A 27,478-nucleotide genomic window follows, 5' to 3' on the forward strand; every position below is an offset into this window, starting at 1 on the left:
CAGGCCTCAATGGTCATTTAGCCTCACAGACCAGGCCACTGGGGCATTTGAACATACCAGGTCCAGAGAAGGAGGCTCCTGGTGGCAAAAAATCAGAACCTCTGTGAAAGGCTTCAGGGCTGCACCTCAGGCTAGGCTTCTTCCTCCATTCCCCTTCCAGTCATACAGGGCCTCACAAGACCCCAAAGGAGGGCAGATCTCTAAAGTTCACCTCCGCTGTGCTCCCGCTACCATCCGTGAGAAGCACCTTAATGGATATTTTGTACTTAAAGACCTAGGAATAACTCCAGACTTAAACTTAAATAAACCTAAATATAGAGGGAAATAATGGTTTACATATTAATATTGAATACTAAGACTCCAGGAACATAAATATTTACAATAAAAACCAAACACCCAGTTCAGCTGACAGGGAGGTGAAGATGGTCAACTACCACACTAGGGAACGAAGAGTGCCTACAACAGCAAGCAGAAGAATTGCATCCATCATCCATGTGGAATATAAGCCCCCTCTTGTTTTAGAGGTGGAGTGGACATCACCATCCCAGAGTCCAAAGAATGGAGGAATAAAATATGGATTAGAGTGGACTTACTGATATTCTACTATAAAATTATTGTGACTAGTAATAGAAGAAATTGTAGCATTGAGGTGGAAAAAGTGGCCACAGTAGTTGCTGAGGACAGGAAGAAGGAAGAAGAGATGTGATGTGGGAGCATTTTGGGACTTGGAGTTGTCCTGAATGATATTGCAGGGTCAGATGCTGGACATTATATATCCTGCCATAACCCACTGAATGTACCGAGGGAGAGTGTGAACTACAGGATAAACTATTATCCATGTGGTGCAGCAGTGCTCCAAAATGTGTTTGCTGAGTGCGATGAACGTGCCACAATGATGGGGGAGGATGTTGGTGTAGGAGGAGTGGGGTGCGGGGGTGGGAGTTATATGGGAATCTCATGTTTTTCTAATGTAACATTTTTTGGAATGGGGAGTGGGTTATATGGGAACTTCTTAAGTTTTTTTAATGTAACATTCTGTGTGATCTATTAACTTTAATTTTTTAAAAAAGCCAATCATTTTTTTTCAAACGGCAAATAAAAGAATACTTTTCCTAACTCACAATGTTTGGAAATGTTATTCTTAGTTACCACCTTTAAGGGGGATGCATTGATTACATTTACGTATGCAATCAGATATCCCTTTTTATCCATACCTCTAATCTATAAATTTATAACTCAGTTTTCCCAATGTAAAAGGAAGGTGATTGGACCAAATATATCTTTCATCTAGCCATTCTTCCAACAAATATATATCCATGCCTATTTTGTGCTGATCATCACTCTAAGTGAAACAATAGAATAAAAAGTCCCCTCAGTGAGCAGCAGGTGACATGGTGAAGGATCCAGATAATAAACAAAAAATAAAGATAATTCCAAATCATGATAGGTGTGACAGGTGGAGCTTCTCACAGGAGGCCCAGTTGTGCTGTGGTCTGCAACTGATGTGTTGGTCATCAAGTGTCTAGTGGGCATCTTGGCAGTAGCCAAGCAGGACCACACAGTTTCGGAGAGTTTTCTAATAACAAAAAATAATCTCTCATGAATAGAGATGTAACAATCCTCAGCAAAATACTAGCAAAACAAATTCAAAAGCATATTAAAGGAATTATACACCATGACCAAATGGGATTTATCTGTGATATGCAAGGTTGATTCAACATAAGAAAATCAATTATTGTAATACACCACATAAATAGAATGAAGGAAAATACCGCATGATCATCTCAATTGATACAGAAAAGGCATCTGACAAAATCCAGAACATATTCAGGATAAAAATACTTAGAACACTAAGAATAGAAGGAAACTTCCTCAACATGATAAAGAACACATATGAAAAGCCCACAACTAACATCCTACCTATTGGTGAAAGACTGAAAGTTTTTCCTCTAAGACCAGTAACCAAGAAAAGGATGCTGACTGCCACCACTGGTATTCAACATTATATTGGAAGTTCTTTCCAGAGAAACTAGGCAAGTAAAGAGAATTAAAAGCCATCCAAGTTGGAAAGGAAGAAGTAAAACTTTCCTTTTTTTGAAGATGGTATTCTTCTATATACCGAACATCCAGAAAAATTCACCATAAAGCTCTTAGAGCTAATAAATGATTATAGCAAAGTGGCAAAGTACAAGATCAATACCTAAAAATCAGTAGTGTTTCTACACACAAGCAATGAACAATCAGAAGAAGAAATCAAGTAAATCCATTTATAATAGCAACTAAAAGAGTCAAGTATCTAGGAATAAATCTACCTCATATAACTAATGCCATCTTGAAAAAGAATGGAGTTGGAGAACTTAAACTTCCCAATCTTAAAACCTATTACAAAACCATAGTAATCAAAACAGTTTGTTACTGGCACAAGAACAGACATGTAGAGCAATGGAAACAAATTGAGAGCTTAGAAATCAATTTTCACATTTATAGTCAACTACCTTTTGACAAGATGCCAAAGATCACTCATTTGGAAAAGAATAGTCTCTTCAACAAATGGTGCTGGGAAAACTGGATCTCCAGTTTTTGGATCAAAGAGCTAGAACTATCAAACTCATAGAATTAGATGTAGGAAAGCATCTTCAGGAACTTGTGTTAAGTAATGATTTCTTAGACTGTACATCTAAAGCAGAAGCAACAAAAGAAAAAAATAGATAAATGGTTGACCCAAAGGACTTCCTCATGAAAGTAAAACAACCACCTGCAAAATAGGAGAAAATATTTGGAAACCACATATCTGATAAAGGTTTAATATGCATTTTACAGATGAAAAAATAGAAATATATATAAAGAAATCCTTCAACTTAATTAAAAAAGACAAGCAACCTAAATAAAAATGGGCAAAAGACTTAAGACAGCTCTCCAAAGAAGATATACACATGGCCAGAAAGCACATGAAAAGATGCTCAACATTTTTAGCCATCAGGTAAGTGCAAATCAAATCCAGAATGAGATACTATTTTACACTCATCAGAATGGCTGCTATTTAAAAAAAAAAAAAGGAAAATAACAAGTGTCAAAGAGGATGCAAAGACATAGGAAGAAAGCTAAGTATAGAACTACAATATGACCTGACAATCCTACAACAGACTATATACCCCAAAACTTGAAAGCAGGGACTCAAACAAATATTTGCCATCAATGTTCATAAAAGCTTTATTTACAGTTATCAGTGATGGAAGCAACCAATGAGTAGATAAATAAAATTTGGTATATATATACAATAAACTATTTTTTCAGCTATAAAATGGAATCAAATCCTGAAACTTTGTGACAACATGGACAAACCTTGATGACATCATGTTGAACAAAATAAGTCAGACACAAAAGGATAATATATTGTCTGATCTCATTGATTTGAACACTTAGAATAAGAAAACTCACATAGTCAGAGTCTAGAATATAGGTTACCAGGGGACAAGGTGTGGATAGGGAATGGGAAGTTAAGCTTAAAGTGCACAGGGTTCTTATTTGGAATTATAGAAATGTTTAGGTAATGTATGATGGTCATGGTAGCACAGCACTGCAATATGATTAACAGCACTGAAAAAACCTGAATGGGATTAAAAGAAGAAATGTTTAATTATATGTATGGTAACAGAATAAGTGTTTTTAAAAATCCAGGAAACTACATAGACAGTGAAACTTAAGTTAAACATGGACTTTAATTAATTAATACTACAGTTACAAAAATGTGCTCTCATTAATTGTAACAAATACTCCATACTAATGCAAGATGATGGTGTTGGGGTGATGTATGGGAATTTTGTATTTTATGCATGAGTCTTCTGTAAACCCATAACTTCTCCAATAAAAAATAATTTTAAAAATTAAAAAAAAAATACAAAGTAAAAAAATAAAGGGAATGTGGAATAGAAAATGAATGGAAGTGAAGGGCACTTTAGTAAGACTGGTTAGGAAAGGCCTTGCTGAGGCAACAACAATGAGTAAAAGATTATGACAAAGATCTTAACGAGGTGTGTTCCAGATAAACGACTTAGTGAGTGTGAAATTCTGAGGAAGAGGTCCAACCTGTCATTGACAAGGCACAGAAAGAAAGTCAATGTACTCAAAACAGAATGTGTGAGGGTGAGAGTTGGAGGGGATGAAGATGGAAAGGTGGGTAGGGACAGAATATAGAGAGCTTTATAGCCCACAGTAAGTTGCTTATGGTTTTTAAACACAGCAAGAATCTGTTTAAAGTTTTAAGCAGTTGGAGTGATTTAACTTGATTTTTTTATTGGAAAAGACACTCTGGTTGTAATAAGAGGAATAGATGGGATAGTGTAGGGAAAGGTGAGGATGGTCACAAGTGGAAGCAGGGAGACCAGATATGAGGACATTGCCAAAGTCCAAGATCTGATTTTGGCTTGGACTAGAGATATAGCAGTGGGGATGGTGAAAGATGTTGGGCCTGGCACATGTTTTGAGGTTAGGAGCCTTTCTAGTGAATTGACTATGGGCAATGCTAGAAAGAAAGGGATTAAGGAGAACTATCTTGTTCATGCAATTAATATTTTTGAGTCCCTACTCTGTTCCTGGCACTGTGCTAGGCATGTGTGGTAAATAAGGCCAGACATGATTCTTGCAGTCATAGAACTTAAAATCTGGTAAAAACTAAAACAAACCAAAACAAACAAACAACAACAAAAAAAACCCAACATGTTGAAAATAATCATACAAATAAGTAACTAAGTAAATATAAGCTCAGAAAAGAGCAATGTGGTGAAGCTCTGGGGTATTATAAGATCACATAATTGAGAGACATAATTTAGTCATGGGGTTTAGAGGAGTGGATGGGGAGGCTCGTAGGGCATGGGGACAGGGGTATGCCAGGTCTAAGAAAGGCTGAGACCTGAAAGAGGAGAAGAATGTAAGCAGGTGACCAGCATTGGAATAGAGCAATTGTGATGCTTAGGACAGGTGGCATGGCTGAGGAACTGACCATGAGGGCCAATGGGGCTACAGGGCAAAAGGGGAGAGGGTGAGAAGTAGTTGGGCAGAGAGACATTGAGCAGACTATACATAGCCTTGCAGGCCATATTCAAAGATGGACTTTTATCCTAGTAACTCTGGAAAGCTTCAAAGGACCTAATTGCTAAGGTTTCTTCCCATTCCAAATTCTGCATTTTTGTGTGATTTTATTTGAAACAAGAAAATGGTAGAGCTGCAAAGTGACCTTCAAAAACCAGTGAAACTGCTGGCATTTGATTAACATAATTAGAGAGCCTCTAGAAGAATCAGCATGCATGGTCATCTGCCCATCAGGTACAACTGAACATTTCAGGATAACATGGTCATTATACTCCTGGTGTTAAAACACCAACAATATATCTTTCCCAAACCTGGATTTCCTTTGGCCACTCTGGACCCCTGGGTTATATAAGCATGGAAATGTGTTTAGTTAGTGCCTGTGTACCTAAACTAAAATAATAGATATGGTAATTGTAGGTGTCAAATTATAAAATACAGTACATATCAGATGATGTTAAGAAGCTGATTAAATTATTTCCATGAATTAAATATACTATATCTTGATACTCCTGCCAAACTTTCTACAATCTGGGATGAAGAGATTAAAAACATGAAAGATTTAGTACAGTCTTTCTCAACTGGGGACAGTTTTGCCCACAAGGGGACATGTGGCAATGTCTAAGAATGTTTTTGCTTGCCACAAATGGGGTAGGCGTACTACTGGCATCTAGTGGGTAGAGGCAATGAATAATGCTAAACACACTGCAGCAGAACAGAATGTGCAGCTCTCCACACAAAGAATTGTCTGATTCAAAATATTAGTAGTGCAGCGGTTGAGAAACCCTTACCTTTATGCCTTTCAATATATTACAGAGAGAACTTTGGCTTATTAAAAGGTCTGAAAGGAAATAACTATCATGTGGATAGGGATATGACTTTAAGAAGGAGATGGGTGAGGAGGATGAGCTCAGATGAGCCAAGAAGTCTTCATATTTTGGTGCTTTTCACGTGCATTTTTCTGCTTTTGGCAAAATAGTTTTACATCTGCTGCTACTATATGACCACAATAAGCTGTCCATTCTCCTCTTCCTCAGATGCCTTTCTCCTGCTAAATGTCCAGTGACCTTCCTGACCTTTTATTTGGGGCTGAAGCATCTCCTCCTTGCTGAAACCAATCCTGAGTTCCCTCAGGCAGTGTCAGGTCTCTCTAGATTGTGTTCTAACAAGATCCTGTAGTTAAATATAACATAACATTTTGCATATTGGATGATATTGGTGTTTTTTTGAGGGGCATTAGGTTAGAAATAAAGAGCAAGATACATGTCAAATTATTGCCTTTATTTCTCATAAATATAATATGAAGGATATAGCTTAATTGTGAGATCCAGACAGCCTTTCTAGCTTTGGACCCTATATTTAAGCCGATTTAACTGTCCTGTCACAGAAGTCCAGAGAGGGGCAGGCTCCACCAGGCTGGGGAGAAAAGAGTCTTCCCTTAGAGAAGGAACAGAGAATGCCAGCTCTCTGTGAGAAACTACATCCCATAACGAAGGGATGAAGAGCTGGGATGAATATATATTGCTGATCATTTCCAAATTTACCAGTCACATAGGTTATGCCATCTCCTCTGGTGCAGAGTGAGGGAAAGGAAGAGAGAGGCCCAGGATTTTACTAATTGAGCTCCATTCACATGGATAAAAACATCAAGATTGGAAAAGATGCTCCCCATCCTCCACCACTGCCACAAGTTTTAACTCAAGTTTTACCTATTACTTGCACTATCCAGTGTGATAGATACTATCCTCATATGGCTCTTTAACTAAATTAAAAGTAAATAAAATTAAAACTTTAGCTGCTAAATTGCACATTCCATGTGCTCAGCCGCCATGTGGCTAGCGGCTTCTGTATCAGGTAGTGTAGAGAGAGAATATTTCCATCATCACAGAAAGATCTATTGGCGAGTATTAAGAGCCTCTTGTGAGTTGGGATTTTGTCTTTCTCATCTTTGTGTCATCAGTGCCTGTAACACATCTTGACTCAGAGGCACTCAAAATGTGTTTGAATGAATGCATGGAAGTAGAATATCTCTCATGATAGTCTTTAACTACTGTTTCTCAAGTATCATGTCCTCAAGGTCTTTCCATTCCAAACCAGCAAGATATGAAAATGCAACACAGGGTATCTTGTTAGGTGAAATAAATCAATTGAAGAATATATATTCTATAATTCTATTTTTTTAAAGATTTATTTATTTATTTCTCTTCCTCCTACCCCACCCCATCGTTGTTTGCACTCGCTGGCTGCTCTCTGTGTCTGTATGTTGTGGGTTCACCTTTTTTTAGGAGGCACTCAAACCAAACCTGGTACCTCCCATGTGGGAGGGAGGTGCCCAATGGCTTGAGCCACCTCTGCTCAGTATAATCCTATTTTTATATATAATTGTTTGTATGCACAGGGATACATGTATTTAAAAATGATAGAAAAAATGTCTTGAAGGATAATCATATCATGTATACCATCTAGGGATAGAGATTGGAGAAAGGATTAGGAAGATCTTTTTACTGACACCACTTGTTATTAGGAAAATAAATTACTTTTGAATTTTAAGAAGTAACAGAGTAGATAGTATGTTAACTTTTAAGTTACACAACATAATGGCTTTCTAGACACAATGCCAAATATTAATGAAAGGAAATTTTAAGAGTGAATAAAGTGGTATTGAAATATAAGGATAAATCACTGCCATTGGCTTGATGGTACTGCATGCAAACCATGAAATTTGTACACTCCTAAGGAGTATACAAAGTAATTTTTTCTTCACAAAATATGGCTCCCCTGCTAAGCTGCAGAGAAAGACAGGGCCAGATGGCACTGTTCATTTTTTTGTTGTTATACCTCCTGACCTAGCAATATGCTTTCTCCCACCACTCCTTATAGAAATTACTTTTGTTCATTGCAGGACAAATCTTCACCCTGGGAGTGGGAAGAGTGACTGTGTCCAGGTCAGAATACTGACACAGTGGCTGTGATAATCCTCTTGCAGCCTTACCATACTCCTTGTTTGGTAGTTTGCAAGCTCACAGATGCTGGAACAGAATTGACTCCATAAAATTAAGACATTATGTTTGACAGGGCCAAATCTAAATTGCTCAAGCAAGGACACTAAAGCATGATGCCATGCCTTTTAAAAAAAATTACTAGGGCCATCTAAACTATACTAAAAGTCAACTTGGTTTCAAATAATGATTTCTAGACACCACAGTATTTTCTCAGAAAAAGGTTATCATTATGAAAATACTAAGGCTAAATGAGAATAAGAAATAAAATAATACAGAAAGGCCAGTTTAATTAGCATCCCTGCTATTTTATTTCATGCTCAGTTAATGGGAGAAAAGAAGATTTTCATTAAATAATTAAAATGAATGAATTTTAAAATTATGAATATAATCACACAGGAAAAAAATGGCATTGACCAAATAGCTTTAAAATGAGCATGATAGAATATATTTCCTTGTAATTATTGTGTTCATTGACTATTATTCATTCTTAAATCACAGTGATTTCCAGGCTCGGATAAAATTCCATCAGGATGACTGCATTGCTCAGTGGCTGATATTTGAAGAGGTTGAGCTGTTTGGTAAATTATTCTTTCTTAATGTCTTTTTCTGTTACTCTTTCTATTTTTCAGACCCACTATGAAAATGGAGAATATATTATCAGGCAAGGGGCAAGAGGGGACACCTTCTTTATCATCAGCAAAGGAAAGGTAAGCTCTGGTAGCTCCAGTGTGATGTGCAAGGGGAGCCTGGCGCTCATCAGCACCCCAACAGGAGCATGTGTGAAGAATCTTGTGCTGTACCAGTTTTCCCATCTGACATTGATCAGAAATATGTGAGAATGGATCTCCCAAAAATTATTTGGGAGGGAAAAAAAAGTGCAACTTTGAAGAGAGCCTGTGTGATAGTTAATAATCATGAGGCTAGATAGTACTGATATGTCTGTATGAATGGGAAGATTTCTATAATTAAAATCCTATAATTAAAAAACAAGACTAAGATCATTTTAAAACCCATAAGAAAAAAAGAAATCCATCTAATCATCGGAAGCAGTAGTAGACTATAATGAAACATCTGGGCTTTGAAATCTTATGACCCAAGTCTGAATCCTGGGTTATGACATTGATTAGTTTTAATGTCCTCCGGCAAGTTAATTAGCACTCTGCAGGCAAAAATATATAAATGCATTCATGTTTCATTGTATTTTCAAAGGAAACATTGAATTCATACTGAGAAATTATTACGAGTGGTAAACTATATGTGAAGAGGTAAGAATAGGTAGATAAGGAACATGAAAGAAAAACCATAATTTATCCCTTATTGCTTTATTTCAAAATTTTCAACAATAGGAAAATCTTTAAATCCTTTTTGAAAAGCAAATAAGAAATTAAGTGAATTGGAAAATAGAAATTTATGTAAATTACTACTGCAATGTTATATTATTATACTACAAATACCTTGAATTTCTTTTCATAGTAAAGCCATAATCATTTTTACATGTAAAGCCCAAGTGTACTATAACTATTATTTGAACTTATTTTGCTTTATCATAAGTGTTCCTTGAAAATAACTTCTATCTCTATATGTATCAGAAATAGTAAGAGATGGAAAAGAAAATGCAGGTAGATGGGGATTTACATGCCAACTTTTATTTTTTAAATTGTCACTTTAAAGAAACATATTTCTTCCATTTTTACCACTATGACTGACTCTGATACCTTATAGCTCAGAATTATACTAGGGAAGAGAGAGATTTACACAGCTCTAGTGACTGGGAAAGGTGAAAGAATATAAATCTTGTTGGATCACATTTTAAATAATCCTCTGAAGACTAATTTTGAATCAAGAAAGTGTGTCATTGTTTGTCTTAATGGCATGTCAGACTAAAGTGGAGAAAATATTATTTATAGTTTTTTCATACCTGCCCATTTGAGTGATATCGAAGAGCATGTGGTAGAAATAAAAGTCAGAGACAAGCTCCTTAAAAATGCAAGGTGAGAAGTCATGCCTGGCCACAGCTATGGTTAAAATTGTATATTAGATTTCCCAATGTAGGAAGGCAGAGTAAGAAAATATTGATGTTTTTTTCTGTTTTTTTTAAGTGACAGATTGTTAAAGTCTGCAATTTACTGTTTTATTTGTTATCATTGACCAAAGAATGAGAGAAATTTGAAAATTTTCTTAGATATAAATGATTCCATTGGTCATAAGAGGACATTTTGTTCTGACAATCTGGATTTATTTTTTTCTTTATCACATTGCTAACTCTTTGCTGTCATGGAGTAATATGCTTACCCTTTAAGATGGATTTCTGACAAGCTTTTGTGACCAACCTATTACCTCAAATTTCCAGCACTGCCTGAAAGAAGCAGTGGCTTGTGACCAATTTCACCTGAAGACAGGTGCATTAGTGGAGCTGTTTTATGAGTTTTGTAATATATATAAATAGAAACAGTGTGGAAATTACACCACAGGACCCAATTCTCTAAGCAATATTTCAGAGCCTCATGGTGATTCTGGGAGAGAAGTGGTAAAAATACACGAGACTCTCATGACACACCAAAACATTTTTTTAAACCAGTTGTAGATTTTTTCCTAACCTAGTTTTTCAGGTCCAACAAGCTATTATAGCTGCTATGATTTTTGTGCTTCATCCATATATCAAAATTACTGTTTTAAGTCTTAAGAAGATGAGGGTGGACACATACAAGTCCTGATGGCAAGAAATGGGAAAGAGAAAAGAGTAATATGAGAGTCAGGCTGGCTTACCAGGCAAATAGGTTATAGATGTGAAATTTAAACTACACGTTTCGTTTAAGATATGCAGATGTAAACTTGTGTTTCTTATGCATTTAAAAAACTAAGAAAGATGATACTAGCAAAGATGTATTCTTTGTAACCAGTAAGCTGGCTTTTTCTCACAAAACGTTGTGAGACAGAATGGAATACTCAACAGGGGGCTGGAAAGCTACAGATGGATTTCCTATTTTAGTTCCATTTATTTAAATAGGAAACAGTTTTTATTCTTCCATACAGGACATCTACACAAATAGAAAAATATTATAAAATAAATGTTGAAATATTTGTTTTCCTTCATTAAACCAGCACAAACTGATTTTTTCAAAACTTTAAGCAGAAAGCTTGTGGAAATATCTAAAGTACCTGGTGACGATTCAAATAGAACCTGAGTTAGTTCTCAATACTTTAATCAATACCTTCCAGTTTCCTGGAAACAAGCCATTTTTACCCCCAATGGCGAACTGTGTAGACCAGAGAATTGACAATTGAGCCTGCAAAAATATCACTGATAGCGGAGAGTTCCAGGAAGATGGTGGTGTAGACCTCACTTCTACAAATAGCAAGAGGAAAAGCAGAAACCATCTGAAAATACAGTTCTAGAGGTTTGGGAGCAGAATGGGGAGAAGGAGAAAGCAAAGGAAACACCCATGAGTAAATTGCTCCTCTGGTTGGGAATGGTGCCAATCTCCCACCTTTGTGGCAAACACCCTCCTTATTGACTGGGACTGGCTGCTGCTGATGCAGAGGGGAGCAGTGGGAAGAGAAAGTGTTTCCTAAAGAGGAGCTTCTGATCGGTGAGTTGGCTCTGAGTAGCCGGCTCAGAGCTGGTCTCCCCTGCGCTGTTGTTTGAGCTCCACTCACTCAGTGGAGGTTGGAGTGAATACATTCGCCATAGACCTGAGGGGGAAGGTTTGCTGAAGATTTCCATGTGCTGCTACGTCAGAAAAGTGCACTCCAAGAAAAAAAAACAAAAGAGGCTTTTTGGTGTCTTTAATGTCCCCCTCCTCAAGACACCCTATTAGTGGGTCCCTGACCCTGTTTTAAAGAGACAGGGGCAATTTTAAAGACCTAGTGTAATTTGAACCCAGAATTGAAGAAGAGCTATAGCACAAAGGTTGTCAACCATGAAACCCTAGACAAGTGAGAGAAACCAACCAGCAGAGTAAACTCACCTCATGAACAGATGCCTAGACATTGGCAAAAAATTACAAGCCATACTAAGAAACAGGAAGATATGGCCCAGTCAAAGGAACAAACTAAAATGCCAAAGGAGATACAGGATTTGAGACAGCTAATCACTGATGTTCAAACAAATCTCCTAAAACAACTCAAAGAGTTGAAGGAAACTATGGCTACAGAGATAAAATACACTAAGACTGGGTGAGCATAAAGAAGAGTTTGAAATTTGAACAGAGAATTAAAAGAACTTATGAAAATGAAAGACACAGTGGTTGAGATTAAAAATCTGTTAGAGGCGTACAACAGATTTGAAATGGCAGAAGGAAGGATCAGTGAGTTAAAGGATAGAACATCTGAAAACATCTTTGAAAAGACAGAAGAAGAGATAGAGAAAAAATGAGCAGGGGCTCTGGGAACTGTGTGATATTATGAAGCACAACAACAGACACCTCGTGGGATTTCCATAAGAAGAAGAGGAGGGAAAGAGGGCAGGATGAATATTTGAGAAAATAATGGCTGAAAATTTTCCAACTGTGATGAAAGACATGAAAATATATTTCCAAGATGTGCTACATACTCCAAACAGAATAAATAGAAATAGAGTTATGTCAAAGATAAAGAGAGAATTCTGGGAGCAGCAAGAGAAAAGTGATCCATCAAATGCAAGAAATGTTTAATAGGAAGACTTAGTGTATATTTCTCATCAGAAACCATGGAGGCGAGAAGACAGTGGTACAATATATTTAAGACACTGAAAGAGAAAAAACTGCCAGTCAAGAATTCTTTATCCAGAAAAATAATCCTTCAGAAATGATGGTGGATTTAAAATAATCACAGATAAAAAGAAAGTGAGAGAGTTCAAAAACAAGAGGCTTGATCTATAAGAAATACTAACTGAAGTTCTACAGTCTGAAATGAAAAGACAGGAGAGAGACACATGGAGGAGAGTATAGAAATGAGAATTATCAAAAAGGATAACCATCATGGTAAAAATATATACAAAACTACGTTATGACATAGAAAACCAAAGGATAAAATGGTCAAAGTAAGTAGTGCCTTAACAGTAATCACATTTAATGATAGTGGATTAAACTTCCCAATCAAAAGATATAGGATGACAGAATGGATTAAAAAAATGAACCTTCTATATGTTGTCTACAAGAGCCTCACCCTAGAACCAAAAATACAAATAGTGTATTTGTGAAAGTGAAAGGTTAGAAAAAGATATTCCATGCAAACAGTAATCAAAAAGAGGAGAGGTACCTATACTAATATCAGCAAAATAGACTTGAAATGCAGAAACATTATAAAAGATACAGAAAACCATTATTTATTTAAAAAGGGGGCAAAGATAAAAGTTATAAATATCTATTGAATACATTTTAAAAGATTGTAATTATACAAAGCACTTTCCTGGACCATAATGGGAATGAAAGAAAATCAATAATAGAAGGGAATAAGAAAATTTGCAAATATGTGGACGCTAAACAACACATTAAACAATCAATGGGTCCAAGAGCAAAATTCAAGAGAAATTGGTAAATATCTCAAGATGAATGAAAATGAGAATACAACTTATAAAAACTTATGGGATGAAGCAAAGGCAGGGCTGAGGGAAATGCATAACTCTAAATACCTACATTAAAAAGGAAGAAAGCTAAAATCAAAGACCTAACTGCACCCCTGGAGAAACTAGAAAAAGAACTACAAAGCAATCCCAAACGAAGCAGAAGGAAAGAAATAACAAAGATTAAGTGAATTTGAGAACAATATAATCAACAAAACCAAAAGCTAGTTCTTTTAGAAGATCAATAAAATTGGCAAAACCTTAAACTATCAAATTAAAAAAGAGAGAAGATGCAAATAAATAAATCTGGGTTGAAAGGGGGGACATTACTACTGATACCACCAAAATAAAATGGTTGATAAGAGGATATTAGGAAAAACTGTATGCCACAAATTAGAGAACCTAGATGAAATGGACAAATTCCTAGAAATTCACACACAATGCACACCAACCCTAAAAGAAATACAGGCACTCAGCAAATTAATCACAAATATATCACAAAAAAATTCCCAACAAAGAAAAGCCCAGGACCAGAAGGCTTCAAGGTGAATTCTTCCAATCATTTTGAGAAGAATTCATACCAATTCTGCTTAAACTGTTCCAAAAATTTGAAGAAGAGGGGAAATGATGTAATTCATTTTATGAAGCCAACATTATCCTTATACCAGAGCCAGATGAACATGCTACAAGAAAGAAATTACAGACCACTCTCTGGAATGAAGATCGATGCAAAAATTTCTCAAGAAAATACTTGCAAATCAAATCCAGCAGCATATTAAGAAAATCATACACCACAATCAAGTGGGTTTTATTCTTGGTATACCAAGTGTTGTTCCATATAAGAAAATCAATTAACATATTCAACATTAACAGATCGAAGAAGAAAAACCACATGATCATCTCAATTGATGCAGAAAAGGCAAAAATCCAGCATTCTTTCTTGATAAAAACCTTCAAAAGATAGGAATAAAAGGAAAATTCTTCAACATGATACAGGGCATAAATGAAAAATCCATGCCAATATTGGGAACAAGGCATGGATGCTCACTGTCACCACTGTTATTCAACATCATGTTAGAAGTTCTGGCTCGGGCAAGAAAAAGACATAAAAGGCATCCATATTGGAAAAGAAGAAGTAAAATTCTTACTATTCACAGATAACATGATCCTATATTTAGAAAATTCTGAAATAGCTACAACAAAGCTGCTAGAGCAAATGAACAAGTTCAGCAAAGTGACAGGATACAAAACACACATAGAAAATTCTATACACTAGTCAGAGAGCATTTATAGTACAGCAGTTAAGTGCCTGCTTCCCATATGCAAGGTCCCAGGTTCCATCCCCAGAACTTCCTTAAATAAAAAAAACCAAAACCTATATACTAGTAATGAACAATCTGAGGAGGAAATCAAGAAAAAGAATTCCATTTATAATGGCACCTAAAATAATCGGTTATCTAGGAATCAATTTAACCAGGGATGTAAAAGACCTGTCCTCAGAAATCTACAAAATGTTGCTGAAAGAAATCAAATATCTAAACAAATGGAAGGACATTCCGTGTTCATGGACTGGAAGATGAATATCATTAAGCTGCCAATTCTTATAGATTTATAGATTCAATGCAATCCCAATCAAAATTCCAATGGCCTACTTCACAGAAATAGAAAAGTCAATCACCAAATTTATTTGGAAGGGAAAGTGGCCCTCAATAGCCAAAAATACCTTAAAAAAGAACAAAGTTGGAAGACTCACACTTCTTGACCCTAAAGCATATTACAAAGTTACAGTGACCAAAACAGCATGATATTGGCATAGATATAGACATATTGATCAATGGAATAAAATTGCACGTTCGGAAATAGACCCTCACCTCTGATTTTTGACAATGTCACCAGGTCCACTCAACTGGGACAGACCAGTCTATTAAACAAATGGTGCTGGGAGAACTGGGTATCCATAACTCAAAGAATGAAAGAGGATCCCCATCTCACTCCCCAGACAAAAATGAACTCAAAATGGTTAAAAGACCTAAACATAAAACTGTGATCATAAAACTCCTAGAACATAATGTAGGAAAGCATCTCCTGACAATAGGAGATGGGTTCTTGGACTTTATACCCAAAGCACAAACAATGAAAGTAAAAATGGATAAATGGGACCTCCTCAAGCTTAAACACTGTTGTGCTACAAAGGAATTTGTCAAGAAGGTGAAAAGGCAGCCTACTGAATGGGAGAAAATATTTGGAAATTACATATCTAATAAAGATTTAATATCCATTATAAATAAGGAGATCCTACAACTCAGTGATTAAAAAGACAAATGACCTGACTGAAAAATGGGCAAAAGATGTGAATAGACATTTTCCAAAGGGGAAATAAAAATGGTGAAAGAGCAAATTAAAAGATATTCAGCATCACTAGCTATTAGGGAAATGCAAATCAAAACTACAAAGAGATATCATTTCACAACTAATAGAATGGCCATTATTTAAAAAACAGGAAACCACAAGTGTTGGGCAGGATGTGGAGAAATAGGAATGCTTATTCATTGTTGGTGGAATGTAGAATGGTGTAAGCACTGTGGAAAAATGGCAATTCCTAAGGAAGTTAAATATAGATCTGCCATATGATTGAGTAATCCCGCTACTAGTTTCTCAGGAGAACTGAGAGCAGGGACACAAACAGACATTTGCACACTGATGTTCCTAGCAGCATTACTCACAATTGCCAAAAGATGGAAACAACCCAGGTGTCCAACAACTGGTGAATGGATAAGCAAATTGTGATATAGACATATGATGGAATATTCTTCAGTTGTTAGGAGAAATGAAGTTGTGAAACATATGACAACATGGATGAACCTTGAGGACATTATGTTGAGTGAAGTAAGCCAGACACAAAAGGACAAATATATGATTTCACTAATGTGAACTAAATATGAGCAAATTCATGGAGTTATTAGCTAGAATGTAGGTCAGTAAAAGATAGAACAAGGATAGAAGATGGAGAGCTGAGCCTTAATTTGTGCAGAGTTTGTAGTAAGGTTGATTTTAAATGTTTAAAAATGATAGGGATGAAGATAGCACATTACAGTGATTGTAATTAGCTGCGCTATCATATGGGTATGATAGTGACTGAAATGGAAAATTTAAGGTGGTATATATCACTAGAAGGAAAGTTAAAGATAGAAAAATGGGACTGTATAGTATAGTGAACCTTCATGTGGACAATGTGTGGTTAATAGTGCAAATTATAAGAATTTTTTTCCCATGAAACAGAACAAATGTATATTAATGTTACATGATGATAATAACAGCATATTATTTTGACAAAAATACAACTAAAGCAAACCATGGACTCTAGGGAAGAGTAATATATTAATATTCTTATATCAATTATAGAAAAAAAAGGAATTATGCTAAATGAAAGAAACCAGACACTAAATACTACATATTGTTTGATTCGAGCTATACAAAATGTAAATACAAATAATTCATGGGGTTGGAATTATATTAGTGATTATGTACGTGGAGGGAAGGATAGAGGGATTGAGAGGTGACTACTAAGGGATAGGGAGTTTTAAAGTAATTCAGAGTCTTCAAAGTAATGAAAATGCTTTAATATTGATTGCAGTCATAAACACACACTTCTGTGATTTATACCAAAAGCTACTGGTTGTATACTTTAGATGGATTGTTTGGTTTGTGAATATGTTTCAATAAAATTGATTAAAAATATCACTGTTAAAACTTTATGCTTATGTCACTGTAGTTGCTTTGAAAAAAAAAAAAAGAGTAACTGTGTCTCTCTCCATAAGTAAGTTGAACTAAAATGAACAGGATTAGTATTCAAAATTTCAGAATACCATTAATAATTCATATGCCATTTGATTTTTAAATTCTCTTCAATATATTTTGTGTGCTACATTTTTAAAATGTGTGGATCAAGTATTTTCATCCATGAAATGCCCTTGAAAGCCACATGGTTTTGCATTTGAGAATTTACAATTCTTTAAAGTGTTGACTGAATACAATCTTCAGGGTGCTAAATGTGGAAAGTGTTTTCTTATAGAAATTTTATTTTTTATATATAATAGTGAAACATGAAAAACATTTCCTTTAAGATCAAGAATAAGATAAGTTTGCCCATTATAACCACTTTTGTTTAGTGTAGAACTAGAAATCTCAATCATTGCTGTTAGTCAAGAAAAAGATAAAACAATCACAAAAGAAGAAATAAAAGTCATTTACAGATACTATGATTTTAGTTTCTTTTGAGTTATTTATATAGACAGATACATTTTTACAATTAATAAAGTTTGGCTGGATTAGTGTTGTCCATTAAATGTTTCTGTGTTGATGAAACTGTTTTATATATTCATAGCCTAATATAGTAGTCATTAACCACATTAGGCCATTTAAGTTAAAATTAGTTAGGCTAATTTAACTTAATTGCAACTTCAGCTTCTTCAGTTGCAGTAGCCCCTTTGCAAGTGATCAACAGCTACATGCAGCTAGTGGTGACCATATTGAACAATGCAGAACTAAATCCTTTACTACAAAGTAAATACTTGAAAAGCCAAATCATTCAGTGTAATCTATCATATTAACATTTTAAAGAAGAAAAGTCAAATGATGTCAATTGATGCAGTAAAAACATTTGACAAGTACAATATTCATTTGTGTTAACAACTCTCAGCACATTGGGAATATAAGAGAACTCCTCGATTCAATAAATGGCATCTACAAAGTGTCTACAGCTAACAGTGTACTTAATAGTTAAAGACTGAATGCTTCTCCCCCTAAGATAAGGTACAAGTCAAGAATGTCTGCTCTTATCACACATATTCAACATTTTATTAGAACTATCAGCAAGTGGAATAAGGCAAATAAAAGGAAAGAAAAAAACATACAGATCAGAAAGGAAGAAGCAAAACTATCTCTATGAGCAGATGGTATCATGGTCTATGTAGACAATTCCAAGGAATCTGCAAAGCACTCTAGAACTAATAAATGTGTTTAGCAAGGTTGTAGAACACAAATCAACGCAAAAAATTAGTTGTATTTCCATGTTGTAGTGTCTGTCAAGAATAAGTAAATTCATAAAGACAGAAATAGATTGGAGGTTACTAGGGACTAGGGATGGGAAGAATGAAGGGTTAATGCTTAATTGGTTAGAGAGTTTCTGTTTTGTGTGCTGAAAAGTTTTGGCAATGGATGGTGGTGATGGTAGCACAACATTGTAAATGCAATTAATATCACTAAATTGTTCATTTACAAATAGTTGAAATGGCAAATTTTATAGTATATATAAAATTAGCACAATAAAAGATTTTTTAAAAAATCAGTTGCATTTCAATATACTAATAATGAATAATTGGAAACCGAAATTTGAAAAACACTATTTAGAGTGGCTCAAAAAAATGGAAGTACTTAGGTATAAATCTAACAAAAGTGATATAGGATCTTCATGCTGAAAAGTACAAAATACTGACAAAAGAAATCAAAGAAGATCTGAATAAATGGGGAGATATACCATATTTATGAATTAGAAGACTCAAAGTAGTAAAAACATCAGTTTTCCCTTATCTATCTATAGATTTATTGAAATTCCAATGAAAAATCTAATAGGATTTTAATAGTTACAAATAAACTGATTCTAAAATTTATATGAAAAAGAAAATCAGCTAGAATAGATAAATTAGATTAGAAAAGAAGAATCAAGTTACAGGAATCATAGTATCCAATTTTAATAGGACCTATAAAGCTGTGATAATCACAACCGTGTGTTATTGGTGAGAAGACAGGCACATATATCAGTGGAACAGAATAGAGAGTCCAGAAATGAACCCACACTAAATGTGCATTTGATTTTTAATAAAGGTGCTAATTCAATTCAAGGAGACTTTGCTTGAGATTATTCATTCCAGTCTCCAAAGTCCCTGGTTAGGAGACAATGGTAACAGGCTTCCAATTGGAGATGTTTTATTTTTTAAAGTAGATTGAGAGTAAAGAGGTGTAGGTTTTGTTGTTTTCTTTCTGTTATACCTACATATTGTATGTAGTTTTTGTATATATGATATATTTAAAAATAAAAACATTAGTAAAAAGCTACCTTACTTTGCTTTTCAAATAAACAGGTTGAATCTATATTAAAATATTTTATTTTCTTAAAGTGAACTGTTTTTAACTAAATGTATTGGTTGAGCAGATTGATATAGTTTTAAAGATTTTGGCATTAAGGTCAATTTTATGAGTTTAATCTAATTTCTATTTTTATGCTTAATTAACAAAATACATAGAGATTTTAAAATAGTTTAAAAATGTTAAATTATAAGACCATACACATATAGTTTTTTTTTTAAGTTTTAATTTTTATTTTTAAAGAAGTTTTAGATTACATAAAGGAATCTGAGCCTCCTCTTGACATAGAGGTGCAATGGACACAACCAATCCAATGTCCACATAGAAGAGGTGGCATTGGATTGGGAAAAGTGGACATGGTGGACGATGGGTATGGGGAAAGGCAGGAAGAGATGAGAGGTGGAGGCGTCTTTGGGACATGGAGCTGCCCTGGATGGTGCTTCAGAGGTAATCACCGGACATTGTAAATCCTCACAGGACCCACTGGATGGAATGGAGGAGAGTATGGGCCATGATGTGAACCATTGTCTATGAGGTGCAGAGGTGCCCAAAGATGTACTTACCAAATCCAATGGATGTGTCATGATGATGGGAACGAGTGTTGTTGGGAGGGGGGAGGGGGGGTGGGGGGGTGGGGTTGAATGGGACCTCACATATATATTTTTAATGTAATATTATTACAAAGTCAATAAAAAAAATATATATATATATATATATGGGATTCCCATATGCCCCAACACCTCCACCTCCAACACTTTCCCATTGACAACATCTTTCATTAGTGTGGTACATTTTTTAAATTCATGAACACGTTTTGAAGCATTGCTACTAACTGTGGACTCTAGTTTACATTATAGTTTGTACTCTTTCCCACACAATTTTGTAGGTTATAACAAAATATATAATGGCCTTTATTTGTCATTGCAGTGTTATGCAGGACAATTCTAATGTCCCTAATATGCCCCCATATTATACCTCTTCTTCCTTCTCCTCCCTCAGAACCTCTGGTGGCCACAGCCTTTATATCCATGATAAAAGTAAACCTTTTAAGTTATAAGATCGTTCATATGTATTATAGAAAAATAAAAAATAGATAAATAAAAGGAATATTAAAATATATAAAGTCTCTCTCATCTTCCTGATAAAAGCCTTTTAGGACAACAATAAAAAAGCAACAGTAGAAGATGTGAGATGATTTTTTTTAATCAAATGCATGGAATTTCTGAAATGGGAGGTGAGAGAAATATAAGGGGAAAATAAGTATGGAAGAAGTAGCCAATATTTTTTTACTATTAAATTAGATGATTTTCCTAGATAATCCCACTTAATTCATATGCACACACACACTATGAACTAATTATTCCATATTGCAAATGAGATAACACAGGCTCAAACAGACTGAATATTATTTTTAAGGCTCCATAGCCAATTCTTTCTTACAATGTTATGGATCAGAAAATACTTTTTGGCTTAAGTATGAAAAGAATAGGTACATAGGCCAAAGTTAGGGAGGCTATCTCTGTATATTTAATTTTTTCTGCCTTGAACTTTCTTTTAGGATAAAAGATGCAAATGCTCGCAATTGGTGTGCATATTTAGATCAATGAGTTGTATGTGCATTCAAAATCTGTGAATATTATAACTCTAAAGAAAACCATTTATAATGGTCTTTGAGCTATTTATCTTTTCACATATGTGGGTTATCCAGAGAGGTTTTTTCTTCATATTTATTACATAATCAGAAAGTGGTTTAGTCGGTAAGAGGTACACTTTTTGTTTTGTGTCTCTTATTATTTCATTTCAATAACATCTTCTAAATAATGTTTCAAAATCCAGTGGTATTTCCCAGTGGCTTGTACAAATCTGCCATTTTGAATTTCTATTCTCTTTTGTTAACCAAATGACAAATGTTGATTATGTCATGTATACCTATATCCAATTTTGAAGTAATTTTCTTAGGGTGTATTCACATTGGTCTATGACATTTTTAACAACTAAAATGGACAGAAATAATGTTGTTGAATTGTCTTATTATACAGATGAGGAAAACTGAGGTTCAGAAATATTTAGACAATTTACCAATATTTGTCAAAGATTGGTCTTTAGAACACTTGCATCTGAATCACCTATGTTAATCTTTGAAATACAGATTTCTCCATATGTAGTGACTCAGACCCCAGGAATAAAGGCTCAGTAACTTTAAGTACATTTAGGCGAGCTGACCCCATCCCCCCAAATTTTGAGAGTTATTGGACTAGTACTTTTCTATCCATATTTCTAAAATCTTCATCAGAATGTAAACTAGCATTTCCGTGATATAGCATAGTGTTAAGAGTGTTAAAGCTGCATTTCCATGGTTTTGAAACACTGTGTGGGGGAGTGATCAAATGATTAATGGAGAATAATAATTGAATTCCTTCCACCTTCTAAATACTTATAAAAATTCTGGTCCTTAACATCCAATGCCTAGATTTAAAAACCTGAGGCGTAGTAATTTTAATGTGTTTAAATTTCTGGCATTGTCTCAAGAAATTAGTTTTTCTACTTCATTACATTTTCCAGGTAAGTGAATTTAAACTATTTAACCTGTCTGGATGACACATAGACAGTATTATGAATATTAGTAGAATTTGAGGGAGAAATGAATTAGTACAAAGGTACAGCTTATTGCATTCATGTCTTCGTTCATGCAACAAAAACATTATCAGTTGCTTTTTGTGGGCCAGTACTCAAGTCATAAGTCCTCCATTTGCTGGATACCTTGGTAGTAATGCAGGCATTCTGTTCAAACAATTTATAGCACTTTGTTGAGTACTTATTATAAATTGTGGAGAATGCCAAAGAAATATCCCTTTCTTTGAAGGGCTTAATATCAATTATGGTTAAAAAAAACAGACATGTATGCAATTTATGTCTTACAAAAAGGAACTCCTGCTAAATGAAGCATGTGGATTGTGAATGCATTTACCCTTTAGAGCCCTGCAGGAAGTTTTCGTAAAAATGTGAATGGCTTTTAATGGAAGTCTGGGTTATTCGAAGGGAAAGAAACAGGCATATCCTAGAAAAACTGGGATATGCATGTAGAGATACACGAGATGGCCATGTTAACATTGTAATTGAAAAATATTGGAAACATTGCAAATGTCCATCAAGAAGCAAATGGATAAATAAATACATTTATTTGGTGAAATAAAACACTGAGGCTTAAAAATGGGATGAACTAGATTTATGTCTAATAGCACAGAAAAAGTAATTAAAACGATGTAAAAAGAAAAAAGTTACAAAATGATCCATACAGTATTATACTTTTCATATATTTTTAAAACACATGTATGTAAATGCATTAAAAAGATTATTGGAATGCTTGCTACATTCATCATAGTGATAGCCACAGGGGAGGTAAGGAAATGAGACCGGTGATGAAGATCAAGCACAATTCAAATTTCCTAATAATTTTTATTTCTTGAAGAAAACCTGAAAGTATAAGAATATATGGGGATTTGTGATATTCTTTAACCCTTACAACAGTAAATAAAATTTTTTTCTTAATAAAAATAAATTTTAAAAAATAGAAGAAATGGAATTGACATTATCCATTAGTGTTCATTTGATCATTCAGGGTATGCAGTGAACTTAGACTTTCATTGTTTCTCTTTGTAGGTAAATGTCACTCGTGAAGACTCACCAAGTGAAGACCCAATCTTTCTTCGAACTTTAGGAAAAGGAGATTGGTTTGGAGAGAAAGCCCTACAGGGGTAAGTAAATCACATGTTATATAGTTTTGGATTGAGTACTACATAAATTTATGTCTTTAATTTTGAGTTCCCAACAAAATTAAAGCTTTTGATTTAAGGCTTACCCTAATATCAAACATAGACCCTGATGATACTTTTTATTTATTTTCAGCTGGACTTGAAATCAATTTAGATAGGCTATAGGATTGATTAATTTTGGTAATAAACCATTGTTATGTTAATAGGAAAAGTTCTCAGCATTATAAAGATGCCAAAAGAGATGGCACAATCTCTGCTAAGCTTCCTTTGTAGAAAAGTTTTACTCAGAATCTTCGGAAAGTGGTTAGTTGAGAATTCTGAAATCCAAAACCTTATTTTACAAACAGTGGACGAGGAGGCAGTGAAGCCTTTTTGGGGTTTACCTCTGGATGGTTTTTGTTATCACTGGTCATGGTGATGGAGGTGGAAGAAATGTACTCCTCAAAGGTTGAATTTGGATGGGTTCTGAAGTCTGAACTAGTAGAGGCATACTGCAAGGTGACTGATACTCCACTTTTAAACTAAGACCTCAAGAAAAAAGTACTTGGGATTTCTTCCCATATACTAGGAAAGGAAAAGCTAGTTTACCTTATACAAAGCAGATTACAGAATGTATGACAAACTATGATAAATATACTTGGGTATTCTACTTTCATTTTCTAACATGCAACACATCTTAATTTTCAGTAAATATAGATGAGACTTTTCAAAGTTCAGTGATATATATATAAGCCATCTAAATAAGAAATAACCAATAAACATTTATTTTTGTACCAAATTCCAGGTGTAGGAGTGTCTACTAAAAAGGAAGAGCAATAAGACATAATTTATTCCTAAAATATTTGGAACAGTCAGTTTTGCTTCCATTTCAAATTATGCCTTCATTTGAAACAACAAAAAAAAAAATACTTTATAAGCATTTTGTTTAAAAGCTCTATGAACAAATGGTTAGGGAAATTTTCTTTTAAGTCACAATCATATGTCAGGTTTTATTTTCTTTCTTACTATTTCACAATCACAGAGATGAAACAAGGAGCTCCTGATGTCATCTTACCAAGGCCATACTACCTTATGAAAATTCAGAATTAAATGCACTCTCCATTTTTTTTCTTTCCTTGGTATTAGATGTTTCCAATGGCAAAGTTGGAAGAGTAGCATGTTTGGTGTAGATACATAAAATAATGCAATAAAAATCATCTGACTACTATAAACTGCACAAATTTAACATTTGTATTCTAATCTTTCTTTCCCTTATTTATTAAATATGTAGAGGATTGAGGTTTCTAGAGAAAGATACCACCTGATTTTAGTGGTTCAAGATTAAGTATCTGTGCAAAATAATGTTATTTTCCATAAAACTAAAGTACCAGAAGCATTTGCAATCATTTCTGATTGAGGTCACAAATGGAATACCAGAAAATAAGGCATAATTAGGAATTGACAGATTTTCTTTCATAGCATACTGTAATTTTGGAGCCAGTTAAAGAAGACTTTCATGGTGAAAATGCCTTCCTAGAATATGTCACAGGCAGTGATATTGAGCGTATGGGGTAAGGAAAGTTTGCCCTATTTGCACGGCATCTAGCAAATGGTTATCCTTGTGAACTGTCTGGTGCCAAGACTCTCTTTTGCTTGTATACATTCCTTTCCACGGGTGGTCTCTGGTAGCCTAGAAAACAACAGACCCATCTCCCTGTCCTTAACACCTCTGCCACCATTTCCTCCTCAACTACCTGCTCTGTCTCTTTTCTTTCTTTGCCCTTTACTCTTACAATCTACTCTAAGTAGATTGATAAAATTCAGCGTTTAAAATTCACTAGAGACTTGCTACTTACCAATGAGAAAAGTCTTTCTTTTCTGTCTTCATTTGACTTCACTTCTTAGCCACAGCTCTGCGCTGTTGACTACTCCATCCTTCTTTAAATTACCCATTCTTTGGAACCCTTGATATTGTTATCGCTCTTTAGAATTGCCTAAAATTAACCAATGTTTTGTCCTCAACTCTTTGTATTATGTACATCTTGGTAAGTGCCTCCAGATCTATGACTGTGTATTACCTCCATGAAAAGAAGTCCCAGATACTTATATTCTGATTTGAACCTAGCATCTTGTACTTATCAAATACTCAACAAGTAATTGTTGTATGTATAAATGAATGAACAAATGAATGAATGAGGAAATGGACCTCTCTAATGATGCCCAACCTTGCAAATCCTTCTTTTTCACCTCCATGACTTGTATTTGTTTGACCATATAATAGGGATTTTGAGCAAAATTGACTATAGGGGGCAGCCTGGTAATGTAAAATAGGGGGCATGCTGAGTTTAGTAAACTACAAACTGGTATTACTACTCTGCAGGAATGTGGACACAGTTTTTTTAAGAAAAGCAGAAAAATACTAGATTTTTAAAAAAATGTGAAAAGCAATTTTGTACTTTGGGCAGCTAATTTGATTAAAACAAACAAGCAAAATCTGCAAGCCAACTAACTCTTCTGCAAACTATTTTGTGAGTGGGCTGCCACTTTGTGATTTCTACTAATCAGATATTGCCTCTGTAAACTCTGAATCTAGTTTCAAATGAGGTGAACCTATTAAGTTACCTTTGTCTTTTTATTTCCTGGTTTTGATTTTTTTTTTTTATATTTTAACATTTTTATGTCCTATATCTGGAACATGTTTTCATTATTTTTTTAAAATATATTTTCTTTGAAATTAATTATTTCATATAAGAAATTTTGATTTTTTCACAAATCAGATTGATTTGTTTCCTTTCTTTCCCTCTACAAAACTTAAAAATTGATAAAAGTTGAGAAAATAGTCTGGCAGCAGCCGTATATTTGGATAATAGCTATGCTTGTTTGCTAACCATGATTTTTATACTTGGAAAAAAATTAGTTAGTATGTAACACAGCATTTCAAACTGTGCTCTTCTCACAAACAAAATTTTCTATGTACTGGGAATTTTATTTTATTCTCCTGAGGATGCTCAGTAGATCATGAAGATATTGATAACCTCATGATTGGCAATTGGGTGAACTGAATACGTTCTTGGCCATTTGTTTGGAAACTGAGATTGCCTAATATTAGTACTGATTAAGCACCTTGCCCAGAGGTACACAGTAGATAATTGCAGGACAGGGCTGAAATGTGAATTCCATACCTTGACTCCCGAACTCAGCTTCCTAAACTCTATGCAGTACTGCCTCTAGAAATAGCAAGCTTCATTTCCTTATTGAATGGGGACAGTCATGTCATTACTCTAGCTATTCCATAAACTAAGTAATTAATAGCCATGAACCAAAGCATCTCATTACTAGAAAGTTCTGGTCACTTAATACTTTCACTTTGTTTGGTTGGCATGATGCAAATTATGCACTATTATTTGGATCAAGCACCATTTTCTTCTGTGATAATAGTTTATACACACAAAAGAGACAGCAAAATGTTTTACTCTTTTCAGAAGTATTTCTTCCCTATATACATGAAAATCAAGGATGCATTTAGATTAAATTACTCTAGGTTTAGTCCAATAACTCATGGATCTATCATTCTGTAATTTCACTTCTCATTATTTCAAGGTTTCTGACTTATGTGAAACCATATAGAATATAGGTAAACATCATATGATGTCAAATTCTGCGCCAAACACCCATTTTGCATCTCTGGTAATGGTAATTATGTAATACCAAGATGATCTTGAGAGAGAGAGATTGAGTTCTCACTCACCAGTACCTCCTACCTTTCCCCTAAAGGGAAAGTGCTCAACACAGCACATGGTAAAGAGTTCCATCTCAGATGCTAGACTGCCTGGTCATTTCCTAATCATGTGTCCCTGAGAGCCTTTCTTCTTTTTTTAAAAGATTTATTTATTTATCCCCCCTCCCCCTTGCAGCTTGTTCCTTTTCTTTTGCTGTCTCTTCTCTGTGTCCAT

General features: G+C 34.6%; 1 protein-coding gene across 2 annotated transcripts in view; it reads left to right on the forward strand.

Annotated features, from left to right (window-relative positions):
• Window positions 1-27,478, forward strand: part of PRKG1 (protein kinase cGMP-dependent 1) — a 1,391,770-nt gene that overhangs the window by 1,130,252 nt on the left and 234,040 nt on the right. For both annotated transcript variants that reach the window (XM_058298873.2, XM_058298872.1), the window contains exons 6-7: window positions 8,717-8,794; window positions 23,434-23,528. In XM_058298873.2, the coding sequence (XP_058154856.1) occupies window positions 8,717-8,794; window positions 23,434-23,528 (173 nt within the window). The remainder of the gene's footprint in view (window positions 1-8,716; window positions 8,795-23,433; window positions 23,529-27,478) is intronic.

The sequence above is a fragment of the Dasypus novemcinctus genome, chromosome 6 (assembly GCF_030445035.2).
Source record: "Dasypus novemcinctus isolate mDasNov1 chromosome 6, mDasNov1.1.hap2, whole genome shotgun sequence".
Classification (NCBI taxonomy): Eukaryota; Metazoa; Chordata; class Mammalia; order Cingulata; family Dasypodidae; genus Dasypus; species Dasypus novemcinctus.